At 32.4% G+C, this 24,201-nt stretch overlaps 1 protein-coding gene across 8 annotated transcripts in view; it reads left to right on the top strand.

Moving 5' to 3' along the window:
- LOC140434504 (very long chain fatty acid elongase 7-like) overlaps positions 1–24,201 on the top strand; it is a 354,979-nt gene that overhangs the window by 245,903 nt on the left and 84,875 nt on the right. Inside the window, exon 1 of one of the 8 annotated variants that reach the window (XM_072522818.1) lies at positions 8,866–8,948. The exons of the other annotated variants lie outside the window; for them this stretch is intronic. Within the exon in view, the coding sequence (XP_072378919.1) occupies positions 8,924–8,948 (25 nt within the window). The 5' untranslated portion in view covers positions 8,866–8,923. Of the gene's footprint in view, positions 1–8,865; positions 8,949–24,201 lie in introns of those variants that run through there. 8 annotated transcript variants of the gene reach the window in all.

Raw genomic sequence — 24,201 nt, 5'->3', positions numbered from 1 at the left:
AAGGAATTTTCAATGTTAGTCCGAATAGAACAACTTAGAACGGGATACTATAAAATTCACAAGATATATTACGACGATAATAACAAGACGATAGAAAAAATGTCCTTTTTTAACAAAATTCCAAATAAAAACACAACGAAACCTTACAATAAACAAGAAAGAAAAAAGAATTGTATTTATACTTAATTTACTATACTTACTATACTTACTATACTTACTATAATTTGGTAAATCTTAAATGTGTATATACGCATGAGAAACTGAACATAGAGTTCAGTGAGAAGATTCAAGTTTAGTCCTGAAAGACACAGATGGTAAAAAGAGAAAAATCAAAGAAGTTGTTCTTATTATGTTAAAAAAACCATTTGCGTCTCAAATTCCTCGGCAGAATGCACTAGGATCTGGATACACATATTAAAACAGAAAATACCACCATTACCAAGTCAATAACATATCAAGGATACTTAATTTATGTTTTAAAATAACATACATATAAAATCCATGTTTAAATTTAGTATACACTAAATTTTAAATTTCATAAAACGATAAGTACATAACGGGAAAAAAGCAGATTTCTAAATAAATAAGCTTTAACACTAAATAAAAAACTACATGGGTATGTAGATTAACTTCATTTTCATAAAGCGGTTATATATTTTCAAGTCAAATCTCATAGGCCTACGTTAAAAGTCGACAATGTCCGAAGATTCTCGTTCCCCAAAATGGTCTACCAGATTCGTCACTCTTTTGATTAGCATGCAATTTAATTAAACCCATCCTGTGAGACATGTTCACCCCTAAGAATTACGTTCGGGTGTAACAATTCATTGGAACGAGGTGTATTAACTCGAGTAAAAAACAGGAGTCACTCCACCGCGCTCCAATGCTCCAGACCATCCCTTTCCCCCCTATAGCACTCTGATGCGCGATAGGGGCACAACTATCAGCCAAATGCTCTTCATGTGGAAGTCCTGAGTATTAGAACTCCAACATGGTTTCCTAACCGAATTCAAAACTCAGGACAGCGCATTGTCGCTATATTCCTGTTATCTTACTGTGGCTTATCCGCGAACTAAAATTGCTTACTTGGGGTCTTCGCTCTGAGCTAGGCTCAGTTCGGCGACTTGGTGCTCAAGGAGTTGGACCCTACGTGCCTGAGTTTTTAATGGTTTTTTTTATTTTTTTTTGTGGCTTGCGCTGGTTTTTGTTAGTAGTTTTTTGAGTTTTTAGTTGGCCAAAGCCGTTTTTTGTGTGTTTTTGGAATATTTTTTTGTAGGATGCCTGAAACATAAAATCAGAATTAGTGCATATTAGTAAAATAATTATGTACTTAAAATTAACTGGGTCCGCGCTGTACGTTGCGATTGTCCACGAGTTTTTTTAGCTACGAACTATCTTCTGGTGCGTTGTTTTTGTTGCTTTTTGTAGTGTTTTTTCTCTGGTGTTTTGTTTTCTCTCTGGTGTATTTACTGATTTTCTCTCTAGTAAGTTTGGTTTTATTCTACTATTTGTTGTTTGGGTCTCTTGTGTTTTCATCTGTGGAAAGCGTCGTACCTCATGATCTCTCGCAATATGTGACTAGGATGGTTCTCTATCTCCGCGAACTTTGTCCTTGCTTTTTCCTTTATTATCCTCCTGAGACCTGATGTCCAATTAAATGGACATTTACGTTTTATATATTTTTTTGGAAAGAACTAAATTTACAGCGCCGAGTCCCACGGTTCATCGTAGTGTATATACAAGTGACCCTGACAACAGCGCGCCGTATTACTGTGACCACATTATAACTTAGTTAACCTGTTAATCTCAAGTGGCAAAAATGGCGGGCAGTTATAGAAAAACAATTGATGGTAAGTAGCTAATTTTATTAGATTATTAACCTAAATGTTGCTTAGTCTAATAACTTAGGATATTATAAATGCATTCATGCGATGTAGTTGTCTTATCAAACCATTTTTAAATTGTTTTTTATCTAAAACGGGGATGTCCTTTTTTATGGACGTCAGGTCCTTAGGCATACATAAAATATTATATTAGACTTTTTTGTTTCAGCTGTGTTTGGTAATAAAAAATATTTAAGACCCGAAGTTGACATTGAAAGACTTCTTGAATGCCTGGAAAATTCAGATATAGACGTTTCAGATTCTGAAAACTCTGATGACGACTTTGATCCAAATGAAGAATCGTATCAGCCTCAGCAATCAGATTCGGCCCAACATACAGATGATGAACAAGATACAGAAATGCCACCCGAAGATGAATTAGATAACGTGCCACTCAGTGAACGAAAAAAAAAAGGAGAACCGAAATACATGGAAAAAAATGGGTGTTTTTGTCCCTCAGCATATAGACTTTACTGGAATTGTCGATACAGTCTACGAGAGGCAAAATTGGAAAGTTGAAAACTATGTCGGTATGTATTTTGATGATTCAGATTTTGAGAATATTTGTAATTGTACAAATATTAAATTTTTGCAAGAAAAAGGAAAACCTTTGAACGTTACTCTAACGGAGGTGAAAAATTTTTTTGGAATATCTATTCTAATGTCCTGTCTGAATTATCCACAAATTAGAATGTTTTGGGCTAAGACAACAAAAGTCAACAGCATTGCACAAGCCATGACTCGTGATAGATATTTTCAAATCAGGAGCAACTAAAAAGTAGTTATTGACGCTGATGTGCCTCAAGATCAAAGAAATGCTGACAAATTATTTAAGATCCGGCCCTTAGTTGACAGAATACGAAGAGGTTGCTTGACACTTCCAAGATACAATGAGGTTGCTGTGGACGAACAAATGATACCTTTTACGGGCGTGTGTAACATGAAACAATTTGTTCGAGGTAAACCTAACCCAGAAGGATTAAAAAATTTTGTCTGTGCCACTCCCAAAGGATTAATATTAGACTTCGATATTTATCAAGAGAAAAATACATTTCTGCAGAATGATGATGATGTTAAGAAGTTTGGTGTTGGTCCATCCGCAGTTATTAAGTTATCTACAACGTTATTAGAAGGAACACATGTGTTCATCGATAGATATTTCACCACCTTACCTTTACTTGAGTACATGTTAAACAAAAATATTTTTTTAACTGGTACAATAATGAGATCCAGAATACCCAAAGCAGTTCATGTAACATCGGATAAGGTGATGACTCGATTGGGTCGTGGTTCATCTGAGCAGGATGTAAGAGCTGATGGAAAAATTAACATAGTCCAATGGTATGATATGAAATCAGTTATGCTAGCGTCAACTGCATTGCAAATAGAACCTTCAGATGAATGTAAGCGGTGGTCAAAAAAGGACTCCCGATATATTGAGGTACCTAGACCAAACATTGTTAAAAAGTATAATGAATGCATGGGGGAATAGATTTAATTGACAGGGATGATAAGTTATTATAGAATGGGAGCTAGAAGTAAAAAATGGACAGTCAAAACCATTTTTCACTTATTTGATCTTGCGATTGCCAATTCTTGGATTCTATACAGAGATGACCATAAGCAACTTGGTGATGCTAATAAAACCGTTATGAAGTTCGTGGAATTTAAAATAGCTGTTTCCGAGTTGCTCCTTAAAGACAACATTTCTGAAAATTCTGATTTTGGGAACACTTCAACATTAGTAACTAGAAACAGTTCCAATCCTAGACCATCACTTCAAACTTCTACTAAAAGAAAGATACAACACATTCCTGCAATGGCATCCGCGTTAAAAAATTCTGTTAGATGCAAGCTTCCAGGTTGCAAGGGTAAAACAAAAGTTTATTGTGAATCATGTGACATATTTTTATGTTTAACGGGAAATAACAATTGCTTTAAACAGTTTCATTTATAATAATTTTGTATTGATGCGATCCTGATATCCTTTTGAATGGACATAATTTTTTTCATATTTAACAACAAAATAAAAATTTAGAAAAATTTACATGTGTTTTTATAATCAACATCATACGAGTTTTACTATTTAATCAAAAAAAAAAACAAAAAGAATCAGCTCAGGTCTCAGGAGGTTATATCAGTCACTCTAATTTGTTGTAATTCTCTGAAGAGGAATCTTTCTGCAACGTATCTCGGTACGTTGACTGCTTCTCTTAGGCTGCTGTTATGTGCCGCTTGTATTTTCTTTTTTGTTGTGTTACATATGTGTCCCCATGCGAGAGATACATATGTTAGTATAGGAAGAATTATACTATTTATTAATCTTATTTTGGTTTTTATTCTGAGTTTGCTTTTTCTTCCTGCTAGGCCTCTTATTGATGCTCTTGTCATGTTGGCTTTTTGTATTGTAGCGTCTACGTATTTACTGAACGTTAATAAGCCTTTGTCCCTGATTACTCCGAGATATTTTGCTTCGCTTTTCCACTCGATGGGATTGTCTTGCACAGTCACCTGTTCTTCTGATTGTTGGTGCCTCTTTTTAAAAAGTACAGCCTGTGTCTTTTCGGAGTTTATAGCGATTTTCCATTTTAAACTCCATTCTTCTATGTCATCTAGCGCTGTTTGTAAGTTGTTTACCGCTATGTCTACATTTCTGTGTTTGGCCGCTATCGCTGTGTCGTCGGAATAGAGGCTTAGTAATATACCTGGTGTTCTAGGTATATCTGCTGTGTATATCGTGTGCAGTAGAGGTGACAGTACCGCTTCCTGTGGCACTTCAGCCTCCGGGTTCCCGCGTTCGGATAAGACTTGTTCTATTCGAACTCTGAAACTACAATTGCTCAAGTACGAAGAGATTAGCCTTGTCATTGCTCCACTGTAGCCGTATCTTCTCATTTTGTAGATCAGTCTTTTATGTCAGACTCTGTCGAAAGCTTTGCTTACATCTAGGAAGGCAGCTCCTGTGTATTGTTTATCATTAAATCCAGCTGCTATGTACTCTGTTAATCTGAGTACTTGTAGCTCACTGAAGTGTTCTGATCTAAAACCGAATTGGGCTTGGGGTATTATATCTAGTCTGTCTGTTTCAGCTTGGAGTCTGCTGGTTATAATACCGTACCATAATTTTCTCTATCTTGACTCTCATTTTCAGAAGAATGAAGACCTACCGGGCAGATTTAAAACTTGTTCGCCAATATTCTCTTTGCTGAGGAGCTGATATCCTGGCTCATATTGGTCACATTTTTATACGTCTCTACACTACAATGGTAATTATTCAAATTTTGCTGAAGTGGCATTTCTTGTGGCATATTTTACATATTTTATTTTGTAAGGCTTCTTTGACTTAAAAAGTGCATAATTATAATTTATTTTAACGTTTAGTCCTCCAAGTCGAAAGCTATATTTTTAATTTTAATTTTTACTTTCTAAAACGGCTTCCGATGTGGCGTCAAAAAAATAAAAATAAAGAATTTATGTATATTATTATAATTTGTGGAGGTATATGATAACTAGGACAGACAAACATTACCAACGTTGGCAGTATTTGGACAGTCCGTCCTTGCATTAATGAAAAACAAATATCCATAATACCTAAATATTAAGCTTTTAGATATACCTATACGGAGTGATAAATTATTAAATGTATCATATGAAATACAAGGGAAAATTGTAAATGTAAATTTCTGCTTTTCATTCCAATCAATCTACCTATTAAATTAATGTGAATTGTCAGTAAGTTATTAAGATTTATTATTTAAAAGGTGTAAAAAAGCTATAACAAAAAACAACACTAGGAATTCTAAGATTTCCTACATGGCGAAACTAAATTTAAATCTTTACCACTGTGCTTTCTACAACTTGCAGAGCAGACAGATTTATGAATTAGCCTTCAAGAGAATCTATAATTTGCATTCCACATGACGTTCATCATGGTAAAAATTCTTAGTGAATTCAGTTTCTGGTACTCGAAACAGAGTAAAGAACTAAAACAGAAAGACGGTATAAGATTTAATTTTGATTACAGGGCATCTGTAAGCCGCTTATACGTATTTCAACCTCTTTAGGTCTCATCAGAACGACATATGCAGTTGCTCTGCAACGACATATGCACAGAGCAACTGCATATCGTCGGTGAAAGTGCAAGACCTCGTATGTGCAAATATGAAAATTTTTCAGGAGGTCTAAAAAATCTTATAACGATAGATAACGTTTTTATGAGACCTAAAGAGGTTGGAATACGTATAACCAGCTTGCAGATGCCCTGCAATCGAAATTAAATCTTATACCGTCTTTCTGCTATAACAAACAGTTTATTTAAAAAAATTGCTAAAACAGTTTAAATGTATTTTAAATGCTAAAATAGACTACCATTTTGTACTAAACAATATCCAAAATATTTTCTTCATCTGGAGCAACTTTAATTTATAATGCAAAATATTTCTGCATGTAAATGTTACTTATACATGATTTGGGATTTTTAACAAGGCTGTCAATTTGAATAGTTAAATTACTTGGAAATGCTAGAAAATCGTAGTCATCATCATCATCATTGTATTTCTTCCCTATTTGTATTCAGAGTGTACGTTCTTCTGCAGTATGGATCCAATTTTTCGTCATCATTCGCAGATCATCTTGCCATCATATAGGCAGTCTTCTTCTGTTTTGTTTATCTGTTCTTGGTCCACATTCGGTTAATTTGCGTCTCCTCCTTCTATCCTACATCCTTGCCACGTGACCAGCTCATCATTTTAATCTGCAAGCTCTCCCCAAAATCTTTACCTCTGATTCTGTTTTTTAGGTAATTACTGGTAAAACACACTGATCGAAGGCTTTCTGCTTCAGATTAATCTGTAGGTTACCGTCTTTAAATACGTTTTTAAGAGCTGTATATGCTGCCTTGTATATGCTGTACTAATAGCTGATAGGATAGATGAGGCCAAAGAACTTTTAAATCAGCTCTACCTTTCCTCGCTAGAAGGGGGATTGAAAATAAATATATCTAAAACCCAGATGATGACAAATCTTGTAGTCAGCGAAGATATATGCGTAGGAACAAGATCCATAGACCAGGTAATGGCCTATAAATACCTAGGTCATGAGATTCGCATAGGAAAAGATAACCAAACCGTTGAGCTTCTCCGTCGTATAAGACTGACTTGGGCAGCCTTCGGCAAGCTGAACCATATTTTCAAATCGTCTGATATACCAATATGCCTTAAAAGAAAAACGTTTAATCAGTGTGTTTTGCTAGTGCTAACTTACGGTGCCGAAACGTTCACCATGACAAGGAGAACAGTTCAAAAGATTCGTGTGTGTCAAAGGGCGATGGAGCGTGCTATGTTGGGCGTTTCACTACGAGACAAGATCCCAAATCGCCAGCTACGACAAAGAACAGGAGTGGCTGATGCAGTAGAGAGAGTAGCAACACTAAAATGGAACTGGGCAGGTCACGTGGCTCGAATGACAGACAATAGATGGACAAAGCGGATACTGGAATGGAGACCAAGAGATGATGCCTACCGAAGTAGAGGTCGTCCACCAACACGTTGGACTGACGATCTAAAACGTTGTCATAGGAATTGGATGCAAGAGGCACAAGATCGAAATAGATGGAAAATTATGAGGGAGATCTATATTCAGCAGTGGATAAGCGAAGATTGAATGATGATGATGATGATGATATGCTGCCCATCTATGTTAAAGTAGGATATATTACACTTAATAACACACTGATCGTGCGCCTACTATTGGATGGATAAAACATCTTTATTATTTCCATGTTTATTTTGTCCTTGTCGATGATATCAAGGAATCTTAGGTATTTCTCTTCTCATGTCTCCAATGGGTGTATCACAGAGCGTTTCTCTAACTAGTTCATCTCAAGCCATCTCCATTACCCACTTTATACGTCCTATTTTGATGTGTTTAACAATATATCGTTCCTGGTATATTCTATACAAATCGCAGTTGTATCGTCTTCTCCATACCGCTTTATTATTTGCCGCTGTTTAAATTCTCTTCGGTACTTTCCTCTTGAAACATTGTGTAAGATGTTTTCATTACATTTTTTTAGGGGCCAAGTTTCTGAAATATATATTATTGCTCAAAGACGATTTCAAAAAACGTATTAAATTTAGTTCTGAACGCATCATTTCATAAATTCTCTTATCTCACTTTCCTGCTGCAAACAGGATGTTATTTAGTTGTGGATCATTGGATGAATTAACTTGATCACATGGATCAAGATCAGTAATTTTGTTATTTATTTTATTATTGCCATATTATGATACACTACTAAAAACATTTCATTGGGGTGCTTTCCCCTTCTCCCCAACATAGGAGTAGGAGTAATTTTTAATAGCTGTTAGTATTTTTCATGCCACTAGAAATTTGAATCTTCCGTTTGTCACTCAGTATATGAAAAAAGAATTGTTGCCGTTTTAGATCAATAGGATTATACCACCATATGCAGTCGTCAGTACCTCGTTTGTTTAAACAGCGTGTACCAAGCGTGTACCAAGATATGGTTGACAATTGATTAAGAGAGGCTTTAACTTACGCATCACTATTATAAATTAACACCCTTCTACCCAGAAACTGATTTTTCTTTAACCTACGTTTGCGAAGTTTTTCAGTTATTTATGTTGTGGTGAATTTAATAAAAGCCGTGACATTATACCGTAGTTACATTTTCCACTAATAATAGGCCAGCTACAAAAAAAATATCGGCTCTAGATGTGTGATTAAAACACACAACAAGGCGTCAGAATAAAAAAATATTTATCCAATATAAATTAGATTAAAGTAGGACAGCTAAAGCATGATTGAATTAAATTTATTTTTTTGTCATAAATGAAATTAGTTTATATAAAATGTTTAACTTGTTTGTTTAATCATTATTATACAATGCAGTACAAATATCAACAATAAAAAATTGGGCTTGCGTCAACATTGGTTAACTTCATTCAGTTTGCAACGTTAGTAGTGGCATTCGTAAAGGAAGCAGAAATCAGTGTGCTTTTCGTTTCAATAAATTAAATATGAAACACTTCAAAATTTTAAATTGTAAGTAATTTTATTTGCATCATAAGTGAAGTAATTATCAATGTATGTATAATGTATATGTTTTTCGAGTTTTTGTTCTTATAAAGTGTCATAGTTTCCTATATCATCATCAGTTGGCGCTACAGCCCTTCGTAAGCCTTGGCCTGCTTCAAAACATTCTTCCATCCTTCCCTATCGAGTGTCTGTCTTCTCCAGCCCCTCACTCCAATCTCCCTCAGATCTTCCTGTACATCGTCCAGATATCTGAGTTTAGGTCGCCCCCTTCTTCTTCTTCCGACCGGCCTGTTTAGCATAGTTATTTTAGTGGGATCACTCTCATCCATCCGCATAACGTGGCCCACCCACCTTAGGCGGTTTATTTTGATGGTCTTCACAATATCTGCATCACCAAAAAGTCTATAGAGTTCAAAGTTATATCGCCTTCTCCACAGACCCTGTTCGTTTACTCCGCCATATAATATGGTCCTCAATACTTTTGTATTTTTCCGATCCGTATGTGAGCACTGGGCGTATTATTGTTTTATAAAGTTTGCACTTTGTTGCTATTGACAGACTTCTCGCTATTAGTTGAGGGCCCAGGCCAAAATAACAGCAGTTAGCCACGCATATTCTTTTTTTTATCTCGTTGGATGTGTTATGATGAATAGAGATACAAATTGGACTATTTTTTTAGTATTACTAGTTCTTACATGACTGAATCGTTTGATTTCTTATTATTATGTCATTTCAAATGGCTTGTTTCAAATCAATAAAAACTGCATACCTACTTCATTTGCACTCAGCATTCAACGCGGTTTAACCTATTTAAAACATGTCACCAGAACTAAAATTCCGAAAATATACAGACAGTGAGTAAGGAGTGGTGGAGCATCAGCACACGTTTCTCCAGTGTTTATCCAATACCAGTGTGTAAATCATTTGAATTCCTCATTCAGCTAATCAAAATATGTCGGAAGTTTTGTTAATTACACACTAATATATCAGATAGGAATTACATTACAAAATACTCATATAAATTTGTATGATTAGTAAAGAGGAATCGATTAAAAAGTCAAGGATATTATTTCGGTAAAATTTCAGCTTAAGCAATTACTATAATATTAATAATAATAATAAAAGTAGCGGTTAAATAATACGTTTAACTTTATCGCAGAAGCAAATATACATTTTTATTTAAAAAAAATTTAAAATTTAATAAATATATATATATATATATATATATATATATATATATATATATATATATATATATATATAACTGTTTTGGATGGGTTGGAGTCAATAATAGGGCTATTGGTTAACTATTTTTTTTATTCTCGAGCTTTCAATTGTGTTTACAATTATTATCAAGAGCTAAAAAAGACAAAATACTTACAAGGTTGAACTAAAAAGAAAAAACAATTTTTGTTAACTTACCAAATAAAAATTAGTTTGGTAAGTAAAAATCACTGCTTACATCTTCAAAATATTTAATACAAAAATGTTTTTATCTAATAAATGTTTCTCCGAAAATTTTTATAATTTTGAAAACATTTTTTTAATATAAAAATAATTGAATTTATAAATAAGTTCAAATAGCAACCAACTACAAATAGCCTCAATGTCATAAATGCCAACATAAAATTTTTATTTTTGACAATTATATTGCTAAAAGTAAAATTTCGTTTAAACATTCTTTTTTGTTTAGTAACAAAAAGAAGAAGATTTATTCACCGTTGACAGATGTCTGAAAGAATGTGACAGATATATGGAGAATTAAATATGACATTTTACAAGTTTTATATATAAATCATAAAGAAAGAATATAATTATAAATTTTGCTTAAATTTTGAATTTCAGATCTTTTGTTTAAACTCTTATCATTTTTGCTAATACAAACCATTTCCAAAAAAGTCCTTTTAAATTTATTACTTTCACTACATAAAATTTTAATGTTATCAAAATCCATAATATGGTCTTTATCGATTACATGTTCTGCCAAAGCACAAGATGGTTTTTTAATTCTGCAATCACTTTTGTGAGAAATAATGCGATTTGAAAGATTTCTTCCGGTCTCACCAACATATTCAGCCTCACACTGAGTACAACTAATGCTGTATACTAAATTCGTTTTTTCAAATTTGTCTATAGGATATTTAGTTTTAGAATATAAAGATGAAATAGTTTTGATGTTCTTTGTTGCTATTTTTATATTGTCAATAACCTTTAGTGTTTGTATTAATTTAGGTGTTAATGATGGTATAAAAAGTAGTGAATGATAATAGATGTTCTGATTGTTAGATACAATGTTTTGAGATTGAGCAAAAAATGGTGTTAAATTATTTATATTACCAATATTAGAAAAAAGCATCCTATGTAGCATATCTGGAGGATAAGAGTTTTCAATTAGAATATTTTTTAATAACTGAAGATCTTCCTGAAGATAATCTGGATGAGAAAGTTTTAAAACACGTTCTTTTAATCCTGTTATAAGGTTCATTTTCATCTTATTTGGATGGTGAGAGTAATAGCTTATAAATCTATTACTACATATGGGTTTTCTGAACCATCTGGTTTTCAACATATTGTCTGTATTTCTTACAATTCTCATGTCAAGGAATGGTAGAGAATTATCTAATTATCTCCAGATATGCTACATAGGATGCTTTTTTCTAATATTGGTAATATAAATAATTTAACACCATTTTTTGCTCAATCTCAAAACATTGTATCTAACAATCAGAACATCTATTATCATTCACTACCTTTTATACCATCATTAACACCTAAATTAATACAAACACTAAAGGTTATTGACAATATAAAAATAGCAACAAAGAACATCAAAACTATTTCATCTTTATATTCTAAAACTAAATATCCTATAGACAAATTTGAAAAAACGAATTTAGTATACAGCATTAGTTGTACTCAGTGTGAGGCTGAATATGTTGGTGAGACCGGAAGAAATCTTTCAAATCGCATTATTTCTCACAAAAGTGATTGCAGAATTAAAAAACCATCTTGTGCTTTGGCAGAACATGTAATCGATAAAGACCATATTATGGATTTTGATAACATTAAAATTGTATGTAGTGAAAGTAATAAATTTAAAAGGACTTTTTTGGAAATGGTTTGTATTAGCAAAAATGATAAGAGTTTAAACAAAAGATCTGAAATTCAAAATTTAAGCAAAATTTATAATTATATTCTTTCTTTATGATTTATATATAAAACTTGTAAAATGTCATATTTAATTCTCCATATATCTGTCACATTCTTTCAGACATCTGTCAACGGTGAATAAATCTTCTTCTTTTTGTTACTAAACAAAAAAGAATGTTTAAACGAAATTTTACTTTTGGCAATATAATAAATATTTTGAAGATGTAAGCAGTGATTTTTACTTACCAAACTAATTTTTATTTGGTAAGTTAACAAAAATTGTTTTTTCTTTTTACTTCAACCTTGTAAGTATTTTGTCTTTTTTAGCTCTTGATAATAATTGTAAACACAATTGAAAGCTCGAGAATAAAAAAAATAGTTAACCAATAGCCCTATTATTGACTCCAACCCATCCAAAACAGTTATATATTTGTTCCAAACGAGTCACAAGTACTTCTTTTTTCTTATTCTTATATATATATATATATATATATATATATATATATATATATATATATATATATATATATATATATATATATATTTAAAAAAAATAAGAGGCTACATTATAAATAATTTTCTGTGCGAATTTTTATTTTGCCAGCAAAATTGTTGGTCGAGTTTATTTCGATCCAATATTTTTAAATAGTAAAATTTTTAACAACTTTTGCATGGGCCATGACTAAATCTACATCTAAACAAATCAAAAATAAACCGGAAGTAAACACAAATCTTCACCGGAAGTAAAACAGTTTTATAATCGGAAGTTACCCAAGCCTGTTTTTAGACGTATTTTTGCACGCGATCATAAGGCCGTTCTCAAAAAAGTGTATATATCGTCATTAGCGAGTTATACTGTTTTTATTAATTTTCTCAAAACCGGTAGCATTTCCGTTTTGACAATTGTTTTCATAATAACTTTAAGAGCTGAATTGGAATCCGTGGCCAGTTCTTCTCTATCTATTTACTACAGTTTTTTCAATATAAGACTAGACAGACGAGCAGACATACAAACGAAATTTTTGCATACAATTTGTGATGAAATTAAACACTAATTTTTATTTATTTAGGGAACTAATCCAATATCTTGTAAGTAGCCAGACCAATCGGAAGAGCCAAGAATAAAGAAGTGCCGAAAAATGAAGGGTCAGGGGAAAAACGGTTTTAGTCCATTTAGCAACATTTTTCAATAGACGAAAAACAAAGTTTATCCTTTAGAAATAAGGTTTAAGGTTTAATCATATTATATGTGATATCAAACCTAAAAACACTATATGTGTTGGTAATATTAAAAATGGATGCTCGATTTAAATTTTCTCTTGGTCTCCACCAGCACTCTGGTTGTGTGAGCAGTATTTTAAAACAAAACCCAGTTGTAGTATGAATTTTAGTGTATCTACCAATGTTGATAATCTGATCTGGTACTAATAAATCAGATAAAAGTTCATAATATAAGTTGTAGTGCAGAAAAATATTTACCTTTACTCATCATTATCGTTCATGAAGTCCAAGTATACGTCATCATGCTCATCCCACATCAAGTTATTGTAGAAGGTCCTGGCTTCAGTATGGATGAGAAATTTAGTTAAAGATTGCAGGTCATTGTATTTCACACGAGAGATTGGGATTGGGGCCTCATACAATACTTTTAATTTTCGTGTGGGACTGGTCTCTTTTTAATGGTCCTTCATCCTTTTTTTCTTGTATTTATTGATAATTTCATGGCTTTAATAACTACCAAAGAAACTAGAACGGTGATGACCTAACCTTGGTGTAGAACTATCTACATAAAGACGTCTGATTGGCCTTGTAGGTACTGGGCACTTTAATTAGTACATAGGCTTCAAAAAATTAGTCCAAGTCTTGAACATGTCTTTTTTATAGTCAATTACTATGAATGGAAACGGTTTCGCTACTTCTTATAACTACTTCTACTTATAGCTCTCTTATGTAGATCTCTATAGCTTATAACTCTTTTAACCTAACACTACTTCTTATAACTTCCCTCCATTCCTCTGGAATCTCGACATAGGATTTTTGATTGATGAGACTCATGTCACGGTCACACTCTAAGTAACTGTGACCTCTTATAGGAAACATTACTTTAACATTGTCAAATCGTTTTTGCTTTGTCACTAAATAATGAAGATAACGTATCACTGTATAGTTTTTGTTTTCACCAGCACACCTATCGCAAAATATTGCAAGATTACGAACAGTCGTAGACAGAATGGAAGTCACAAAATGGTCAATTATCGAGCACACCTCTACAGCTCCCTTTTTAGCAACACTTTCATCGTATGTATAAAATACAGATGTTTAAACAGAAAGAACATAAATGTTGAATGAGACAAAATTGAATTGTCGGTTATAATAAACATTATTTGTAGAGATGTTGGGAGTGTGCAATTTCTTTTGGAAATCCATAGCAATGGCTTCCATGACATGAGTTTTTCTGGCTTTTCTTTTGTATTAAGTCTTTGTCATAAAATGCAGCATTCCTACGTAAATGGAGATTTTCCTCACTTAACAACTTATTCAAGTATTTTTCAAGGTTAACTTTCACTTCCACAGTTTCAGTAGCAATAGATTGTTCGAATGCAGCTTTTTTAGACTTATCTTTCCGTGGGTAACTAAACGGGAAATAATAATCTTGATTAAGAATATTTCTTAACGTGTCATAGGAAACTTTGTTATTTGAATTCAAACCTTTATACATTGACCACAATTTTGAAATATTGAGATCTTCATGTAAATAAATTTTATCAGTGTCTTCTAGAGAATAATGTGACTTTCTGCCCTTTAGTGATTGAAGAAATTAATTGACACAAAGTTTAGTTTCGTTACTTAATTGGTGGGGCCTGTTATTATGCTTACCCATTCCATCTGGTTTTACAGTGCCAATAGAAGCCGACGATTCTCAAATTTATTCAATTCTTCGAGAAGTAACCCCGTGAATCGAAATAAAAGCTTTAATACAGACAGGTACGTTACGAAAACTGTCATTACTTTTTACTCTAATCCTGTACACTAATGAACTCTGATTAATCTTTGCCTCCTCGTGTGGTTTTCTGCTCCTACGTCTTTGCACCGGTATAGCCGTAACAAGACCTCTAAGTAGCTATTTTGTTTATCGTACGAATCCAGTTCATTAAACTGTCTTATTATTCTTAGTCTATTATCTAATGAAATATTTTCAAAGCATTTTATTCTGGGGCACTTGCAGTCTTCACCTGCAGTATGACTATTTAGTCTAATTGTTTTCATGACATCTTTTACATGGCCATAACTTTTTCTCTTCTTTGTTGTTTTTGAAACGACAACTTCGCCACCTCGATGAGAACTTTGATCACTTTCAAACTCGTTATCCATTATAACACAACAATAAACTTTACTTTATAATACTTTTTTAAACTGAAACAACTCTTCAAAATACCGAACGTGTCTCAACAATATTAGAGACCCTACTAATAACAATTTACCTGACTGTGCTGCGTCCACCACCATATTCTTAGGACCCTGTTCGTTCTTGCATCTGCCCGCTGTAACTTAAATCATTCTTACCACTTATGCCGTACCTTTCTTCCTCTATTACATCAAACTGAGAGTATTTTTGTTCGTAGTGTTTTTCGTGGTTGAAAGGGACGGCACTGAACTAAAATAATAGCGCCAAAAACTAGATTTCGATTTTTTGGACTAAAACCGTTTTCCCCCCTGACCTTTTAAATATAATGGTGTCGATACTGGTACGGGTTAGTGCCCTAATTCCCGCTAAAAGTCCACAAAGACTTAAACGTATATACAAGCGTTTATAGCCGATGCTGATGCAAAAATGTGTCTGTTATAATCAGTAAAGATTAATTTTTCCAGGCTGCGTGTGTGTTTCTAAGACTGCTTAGTTCTGAAATCAACTTACTTTAAAACGGCGACCTTTATCTGCCATGTTATATAATTAATTTAATATTAAATATTAATATAATTATAATAATATAATAGGTATATTACATTATATAATATTCGGTTGTATTTATATTTTCACAAATTTTCACCAAAAAAAAAAGACGTAAACATGACTAAAGTTTGCAAAGTTTTTTATTTGGACATAAATCTTTTAATCATCGACCTAATTGTGAAAAAGTTAATTCAGATATAATAATCTTCCTTATACATCTTTAATCTTTAAGTATATCCATGAATTAATAATAATATATTCATTTACAGTATTCAAAAATTTGGACAAAAAAAAGTTTCCATACATTGTTGAATTTTAAGCTTGTCCAAAATAGTTCAAATGTAAACTGCTCAATATCAATGTTATCTTTCGTTTCATAGTAAACAGATAGAAGAGTCCATTTACGCGTCGAGGAGCGTCCGTCATACATCATTTAAACTTTTTCAATTTATTAAAATCAATAAAATATCTATAAAAAAAGCAATAAATAAATAATAAAATGACTTCATTCAATTTTAAAAAAACATATAAAATAGTATAAAGATTCACGATAGTCTGCAGTACCACCTACCCTACTGTACCACTTTTTTTTAGTTTTAAAACTTTACCAAGTGCTCATCCAACTTAGTTTGTATATATCACTATTATTAAATGTGTAGGTAGATTGTGAGCGTATTTTGTGATCATATTCCTATAGATTTCTCGGATTCTTGTTGTTTAACAAATCAAATAAATTTCTGTAACTCTTAAAAAATATTGAAGTTAACTTTGTAATTAATTGTCTTCATTTTTTAAACTGTTTTAATATATTTTTAATAACAAAATATTGTAGATAACCTATTCTATTCTTTTTGGACGCATATGTTATCAGATCATCGTTGAGTAGATTGGCTATCATAAATAAATAAATGCTATCATGCAGTCCCTATTGGGAAAGTCATTGTAACACTTTATTTTGACGTTAATTTTATGGCCTGTTGGTATTTCTAAATATTACTAACTGCCAATTATAACTATAAATATATTATAAAAAAAAAACAGCATTATCAATGTGTGAAAAATCCTAAGAAGTTATTAACAGTACACATAAATACGGCAAGAGATTAATCTCATTTACATAAAAAATACATTGCTAATAAATACAGTAATATTTTTCCTGAGTACCATTTAACTATCCGCGCTCTGGAATCTCGCGTATCTACGCGAGATTGAGTGCATAAATTAATGTGTAAGGATAAGTAAACGTGATGCCTTGATTGTTTATGATGTTTTAATAAAATATAGTAAAATACAACCATTTTCAAAAAAAAAGAATTTCAAAAGAATAACTAAAAAAAAATCTTGAAATGAGAACTGTACATATGTATAGTTAGTTTTGTTCACTGCTTGCTTCGGCATTTTTGCAAAAATCGCATTTAACAACTGTTATCATGTGTTGTTGTGACTCGTTGTTTTCCCACTCTTATCTTTGCAAGTGCCTCCTTATTACCGTCTGTTGGTTTTTTGTATTTTTTTAGAAAATATTTTTTATCACTTGACAATGACTGTATGCTGGCACATTCAGAGAGGTATCATTTCTTCAAACCTTGAGGTGTGTATGAATAATGATGCACGTGAAGAGAAAAAAGAGTTCTTGGAAACTTAAGCATCTGTGATTGGTAATATAAGCGATCAGAAAGAAGTTATAATCCTAGGAGACGTGTGGATAAAAACGCTAAAAGCAGTATTGTAGGACCCTTTGAAGGAGAAGCAACAAATGATACTCGAAATTAACCTGTAGAGTTCTGCTAACAATATTTTCTAACAATTTCAAATAGCACAGAGACATACTTACACAAGTATACATAGACGTACCTACGCGGAACTTTAAATCAATCATTGACTATGTTGTTATTAAACAACAGAGCATGATAAGACCCTTGGACTTAAAAGTGAACAGACCATATTTTAATTAAAATGTAATACATAAAACTTTAAGATTATATACACGTTGCTGCTATAGAAGCGTTAGAAAAAAACAAAATGTAAGCAATCCAATACCTTATTGGTGGACATGTGAGATAGAAAATATAATCAGAGGGAAAAGATAAAGTTATGAAAATAGCTTAGTACAGCAACATCAAAGTATAGAAAATATATTCTAGATAAAATTATGAAAGAAAAAACGCACTAAATGTGGCTAAAATATGTAGTAAGATCGATAGATTTGTTGCAACAAACGTTGGAGATGTTTAATCCACACAAAATGAACTAGAACGCGTTGCTCAGAATCGGAAGAGATGTGAAACAAACTAAAGTATAATCGGGGAGAAAGTAAGGAAAAGAATAAAAGATACTAGCTACTGAAGCTAAACCAGAAATATTAAATAAATAGACCAAAGAAGCAAATGACAACCTTATTGCCGAAAGGGCGCCACCGATTTTTCTCTTTATTGCCTCTAAAAAATTGTGGAAAAAAAGATAAAAAGACAAGATAATAATAAGAACGTTAGTTATGAGTGTTATGACTCAGTTCAGCATACCTGCTTCATCAGAAACTCGTACTGATATAAATTCAAACTCGGAAAGTCCAACGAATGTTTCCTAAAACTTGACCACTGCAGAGGTTAGCGTACAGAGGTGCCACCTGCTTTAGTGGCCATGAACGAAAACGATTTAATTACATTGTCTTCTGTCCTCTAGGCTATACGAGATGTGTAAAAAATTAAATCTTTTAGCAAAAGCTGCTACCGCTTTGTTGAATTAAATGGCCAAATATATGGCCTAGGAGGACAAATTCGTTAAACTTTCCGTGCTCGAATACGTATCAATAGCATGCTATGACTTATTTCAGCATCCCCGTTTCATCAGACACTTGGGCTGATACAAATTCAAACTCGGAGAGTCCAACGAATGTCTCCTAAAATAGTTTTAATTTTAATAAAAAAATTTAATCTTTTACACATTTCGTATAGCCCAGAGGACAGAAAACGATATTATTAAATTGTTTTCGTTTATGGCCACCAAAGCAGGTGGCACCTGGTAGGTGTACGCTAACCACTGCACGTCAAGTTTTAGGAGACTTCCATTAGACTTTCCGAGGTTGAATTTGTATCAGCCCAAGTGTGTGATAAAGCAAGGATGCTGAAATGAGTCATAATACCCTATTGATACCGATTCTAGCACGGGAAGTGCTAGGTATATAATGTAATAAGTTAAGTTAATTTAATTCAATTCTTCTTTAGGAGCTAGGATCTTAACCCAGATATTCCTAAAACTTTTTACCTCAAAATTTTTAATTAGTTCTGCTATGAATGGCTTTATACTTCAATTATATACAAGGTTTACAAATAAAATTTTTCATTTAGGTTGGCCGTTTTTGAGTTATCAGGTGTATGATATAACCAATAGTAGGAATCCAAGCTTCTTGGATCAATGATTTCATTATACAATAAATGAAACTAAGTATAAAAATTAAAGCTATTCTTTATTATGATAGTTAAATAAACATGGCTGTGGGATGAGTATACTTTTCTTCTTTTCTTTCTTCGAATATCTTTTCACCTGTAGGGTTGGCAGTGGTAAAGTAGCATTTAATGCAATAGTAAAGACATTATTGTCGTTTCATTTACATACTATAATATTTTTGTCTTCTGTGAGTGAGTATTCAAATACACCCCTCTGATATTTTTTAAAAAGCTTGTAGTTTTTCAAAAGACAACCCGGAAATTGATTTTCTCGAATTTTTCCAGTGCATTTTAAATTACTTGTTGTTAGCTCACGTAGTAATGGAAGTGAAGTAAAAAACTTATCACAGAATAAGTGGAACGGAGCACCTGGGTTATCAGACCGCAATTTATAGACAAATGAAAATACGACACTGGCTCCTAATCCTAATTCCTTGTATTTGTATCAGAAAGTGAAGTGGTGGCACCTTGATAAAATTCAAACCACTCGACATATCCCTGTTTTGTGGTTCCGACCCATAGTTTATAGCTACATCTAATGGGTTTACCTCTGATAAATTGTTTTGATCCATGCTGCCCATAGTAAGGGACCATCGCTTCATCAACACTGTGATGTTCTTTAAATGGACGAAACCTATGAAAATTTTTATTGATTTGGTCAAGTAGCGGACACATTTTAGCAAATTTATCGCCTTTTTGTAATTCTGTATTATCAGAAACATGTATATTTTGCATAATAAAATTGAATCTATCTCGCGATATAGCCGAATACACCAGCTTACACCTTGCGTCATCGTTGTACTCCCAGTAAATAGACCTTCGAGGAAATAAAAAATATCCACTTAGAAGTAATCCCAATAAAGCACCTAATTTTATTTTGATTGGTATCTCCAGAGCGATTGTGTTGAGATGCATATAGATTACTAAAATTTGTAGGTAAGTCTACAACGTCATTATCAATAAAAAGGGAAAATAACTGTTAAGACATGAGAATATTTGGTCATGGTGTATTGTTGTCATGTATCATGGTTCACTTATTGGCTTCCAGTCAGAAAAACTGGGATTAATATTTTGTTTTGTCCAGGAATACTCTATTTTTTTCTTCGGCCTAGGTTGTGGAGTACTTACACCATAGCAAGACACAGGCACAGACAACGGGAGGTTATCTTTACTATCAGAATCGTCAATTGCAATATCTTCTGGATCTGAAATAATCTAAGTTCATTCTGCCCTTAATTCTCCAACGGTGAACTATCAAAAACAACTTCAGCTTGTACTTCTAATTGACTACCTGGAAGGTTATTTATGTCAATACGGTTTTCATCCCCGAAATATTCGTCAGTATCATATTTATTGGATGGAGGGAACACAATAATACCATCAGTTAATGAAGACGGATCATCTAGGTGTTCAATATCATCTAATAACTCATTGAGAGTCAATGGTTTTGTCCAATAACTAAAAAGTTACAAAATGTTATGACTGAGTAGCCTGTTATCCTACTGTATGTTATAACGTACAGTCGTTTTTGAGCATTATTTTAAAAAAAAAAGTAAATGTTAAAATGTTAAAACTTTCTGAGAAAATAATGCCATAGTATCCTCAAAAAAAAAAAAAAAAAAAAAATTTAACGAGGCTCTTTACGGAATAGACGAAGGCATCCTTCTAAATGGTGAAAGAGTAAACAATGTTAGATATGCCGACGACACCATGGTGATAGCAGATAGTTTAGAGGGACTTCAGAGGCTAATGGACAGAATAAACGAGTACAGTCAACAGTACGGACTAAACATTAATACCCACAAAACCAAACAAATGATTGTCAGCAAGGAGAATATAAATGGGGCTCATCTATACATTAATGGGACGCAGATAGAGCGAGTAAAACAGTATTGCTACCTGGGAACTATTATAAACGAACAGTGGAGCAATGTACAGGAAATAAAGTGCCGCATAGGAAAGGCAAGAACGGTCTTTAACAAAATGAGCGCCATCTTCAAAAGTCACAACATATCCCTGGATACAAAAATGAGACATTTGAGATGCTATGTTTTCTCTGTGTTGTTGTACGGGGCGGAGGCATGGACGCTTACAGACACCACTATTAAAAAACTTAAAGCATTTGAGATGTGGCTTTATAGAAGAATGCTGAGAATATCATGGACAGCAAGGATCACGAACAAGGAAGTTCTAGAAAAAATGAAGAAGGACCCAGAGATTGTGTTTACGATCAAACGCATAAAATTGCAATATCTGGGACACGTTATGAGAAATCAGCACCGTTACTCCCTGCTGCAGTCTATATTGCAAGGTAAAGTCAAAGGTAAGCGAGGACCCGGTAGAAGGAGAATATCATGGCTGCGGAATTTAAGAACATGGTTTAAGAAAACCTCCACGGAGCTGTTTCGAGCCGCAGCGAGCAAGGTCATGATTGCCAATATGATTTCCAACATCCGAAACGGATAGGAACCAGAAGAAGAAGATCCTCAAAATACCAACTTCCTTTTATCCATTTTGTATTTACCACGTGCGCTAATATTTAATGCAAATTTTCGACACCTTACTTAGCTTACTGTCGACTGTAGATAAATGCAAACAACTACTGATGCATATTTAAAACGCAAGCTACGTTGTGAAATTCAGTGAATAATAGTAAAAGTCGAATAATACGGAAATTTGTAAAGCGTATGTTTTAACAGACAGTATGAGTATCTGGCTTAAAGAGTAATCTTATACATAAAGAGTAATCTAATACATATTCTCTCATTAATTATTATAATTTTTATACAATCTTCAGAAAAAACTTAACAAAATGTAAGAAATCAAAATCATTTAACATGGTGTTGAAATAATTACATTATGTTAAAACTATAAAAAAAAGAATATGATTTAAATTTTGTACACTTCTATAATGCTGATGTTGAGGATTTTTAACAAATTAAAAAATGAGGTACTTATCTGGATGGTATAATATTGTCTCGGTCAGAAAGAACATGAATGTCTCTGCTGTCTCTACATCCAAAGTTGTAACAAGAGGTGACTTGAAGTATATATATATATATATATATATATATATATATATATATATATATATATATATATATATATATATATATATATGTATATAAGTTAATGCATTCCTTAGTTTCAAGAATTCATATATTCAAAAATTTGTAAAACCAAAATAAGTCAAAATTCCAATATAATAGAAATTTTAAAAATTCCGTAAAACCGAAGTTCCACTGCAATATAAGTCAAATAAACAAAGATGTTCAAAGATATGTGAAAAAATAAGATCTTAAGATTTATTGTAGAAGTGTTGTAGATTTATATTAGAAGAACACAATATTGCTAATACCTAGGATTTCATTTAAATGAAAATGGAAGTTACATTCCCTACAATGGAATAAAATTTTGTTCAGAACTTTGGTAGAGAGCACTATATCATACAAAGTAGAAGTGTGGACATTATTAGAAGAAAATAAAAAAATTAAAACGGGCAGAAACAGGGTTTTATGGAAGATGTTATTAAGTTACATTTTTAGACCAAGTTGAAATGAAGAAATTCAGAATAGAATGGGTATAGAAACGACAGCTAAGCTCAGAAAGAAATCTATTATTACAAAATGCTGACTATGAAATTATACATTTATGGATCAAGTGTATTTTGGTTAAAAACATAATAAAATAACAGATTTTATTAAGTAGTGTTATGAATTATTGTTTTATAGTTTTTCTGTATTAAGATGCCATAAAGTTTTTCTTTAGTAAACGAACTGATAATATAATTCCTTACTTAGGCAATATCTCCACCACTCAACGTGTTAAAAATTTCAAATATGTCTGCATATTGCATATAAATAATATTATTATTTATGTCATTCTGAAATAATATCATTAATTTTTGAAATGTTGATTAAATGTAATGTTGTTATAATGAAACACTGGTACTGAACTCTTCCCTGGGTTTTTAAACATTGCTAATTATTATTGTAATTGAACTGCTCTAGCGGAGGAAGAAGTGAAACCTAATAATTTTCTGTAAAAATGTGAAATAATAGTGGTAGCAATTATTTTGTTTTCTTGACATGCGTCAATGAACCAGACGTTATGACAGATTAAATTGTTCAGTAGAGACATAGTTGGTATCACGTAAAAGGCAGTCATTACTTTAATGGCAATTACGATATTAACAGAAGAATTACGTTTATAATTAATTATACTAACTATAGCAAACTCTAGATATTATGTACTGGAAACAATGACTTATTTATATGTCCTATTATAAAATCATAATCAAATATAATCATAAAAATAAATGATCATTATAGCTTTTATGAATGCTTTATAAATATACAATGGCATAGGTTTAATTAACAAATATTTCCTAAACCAACATTATCGTGGCACTTATAATGCAAAAATAATTAATAAATTAAATACAGCTGATTTAACATCTACATACTTCATTAAAAAAAACTCTGCACCACTTGCAAGAGCAATTATAACTTGCAACGAACTAAAGTTAATAAACTCCCCTTGTAATGTTATCTGGGAATCGTTGGATATACCACATCTAACAAGTGTTCTAGCTACAAATATTATTATCCCTAAATACCAAAATGAATTTTGCTACACTACTCTTAAAGAAATCTTAAGTGGCTATTCAGATCATATTGTGATCTATACAGACGGGTCAAAATCACCAACA

The sequence above is a fragment of the Diabrotica undecimpunctata genome, chromosome 2 (assembly GCF_040954645.1).
Source record: "Diabrotica undecimpunctata isolate CICGRU chromosome 2, icDiaUnde3, whole genome shotgun sequence".
NCBI classification, from domain to species: domain Eukaryota; kingdom Metazoa; phylum Arthropoda; class Insecta; order Coleoptera; family Chrysomelidae; genus Diabrotica; species Diabrotica undecimpunctata.
The sequence above is the reverse complement of the archived record's forward strand: the minus strand, read 5'-3'. Positions and strand labels throughout refer to the sequence as shown.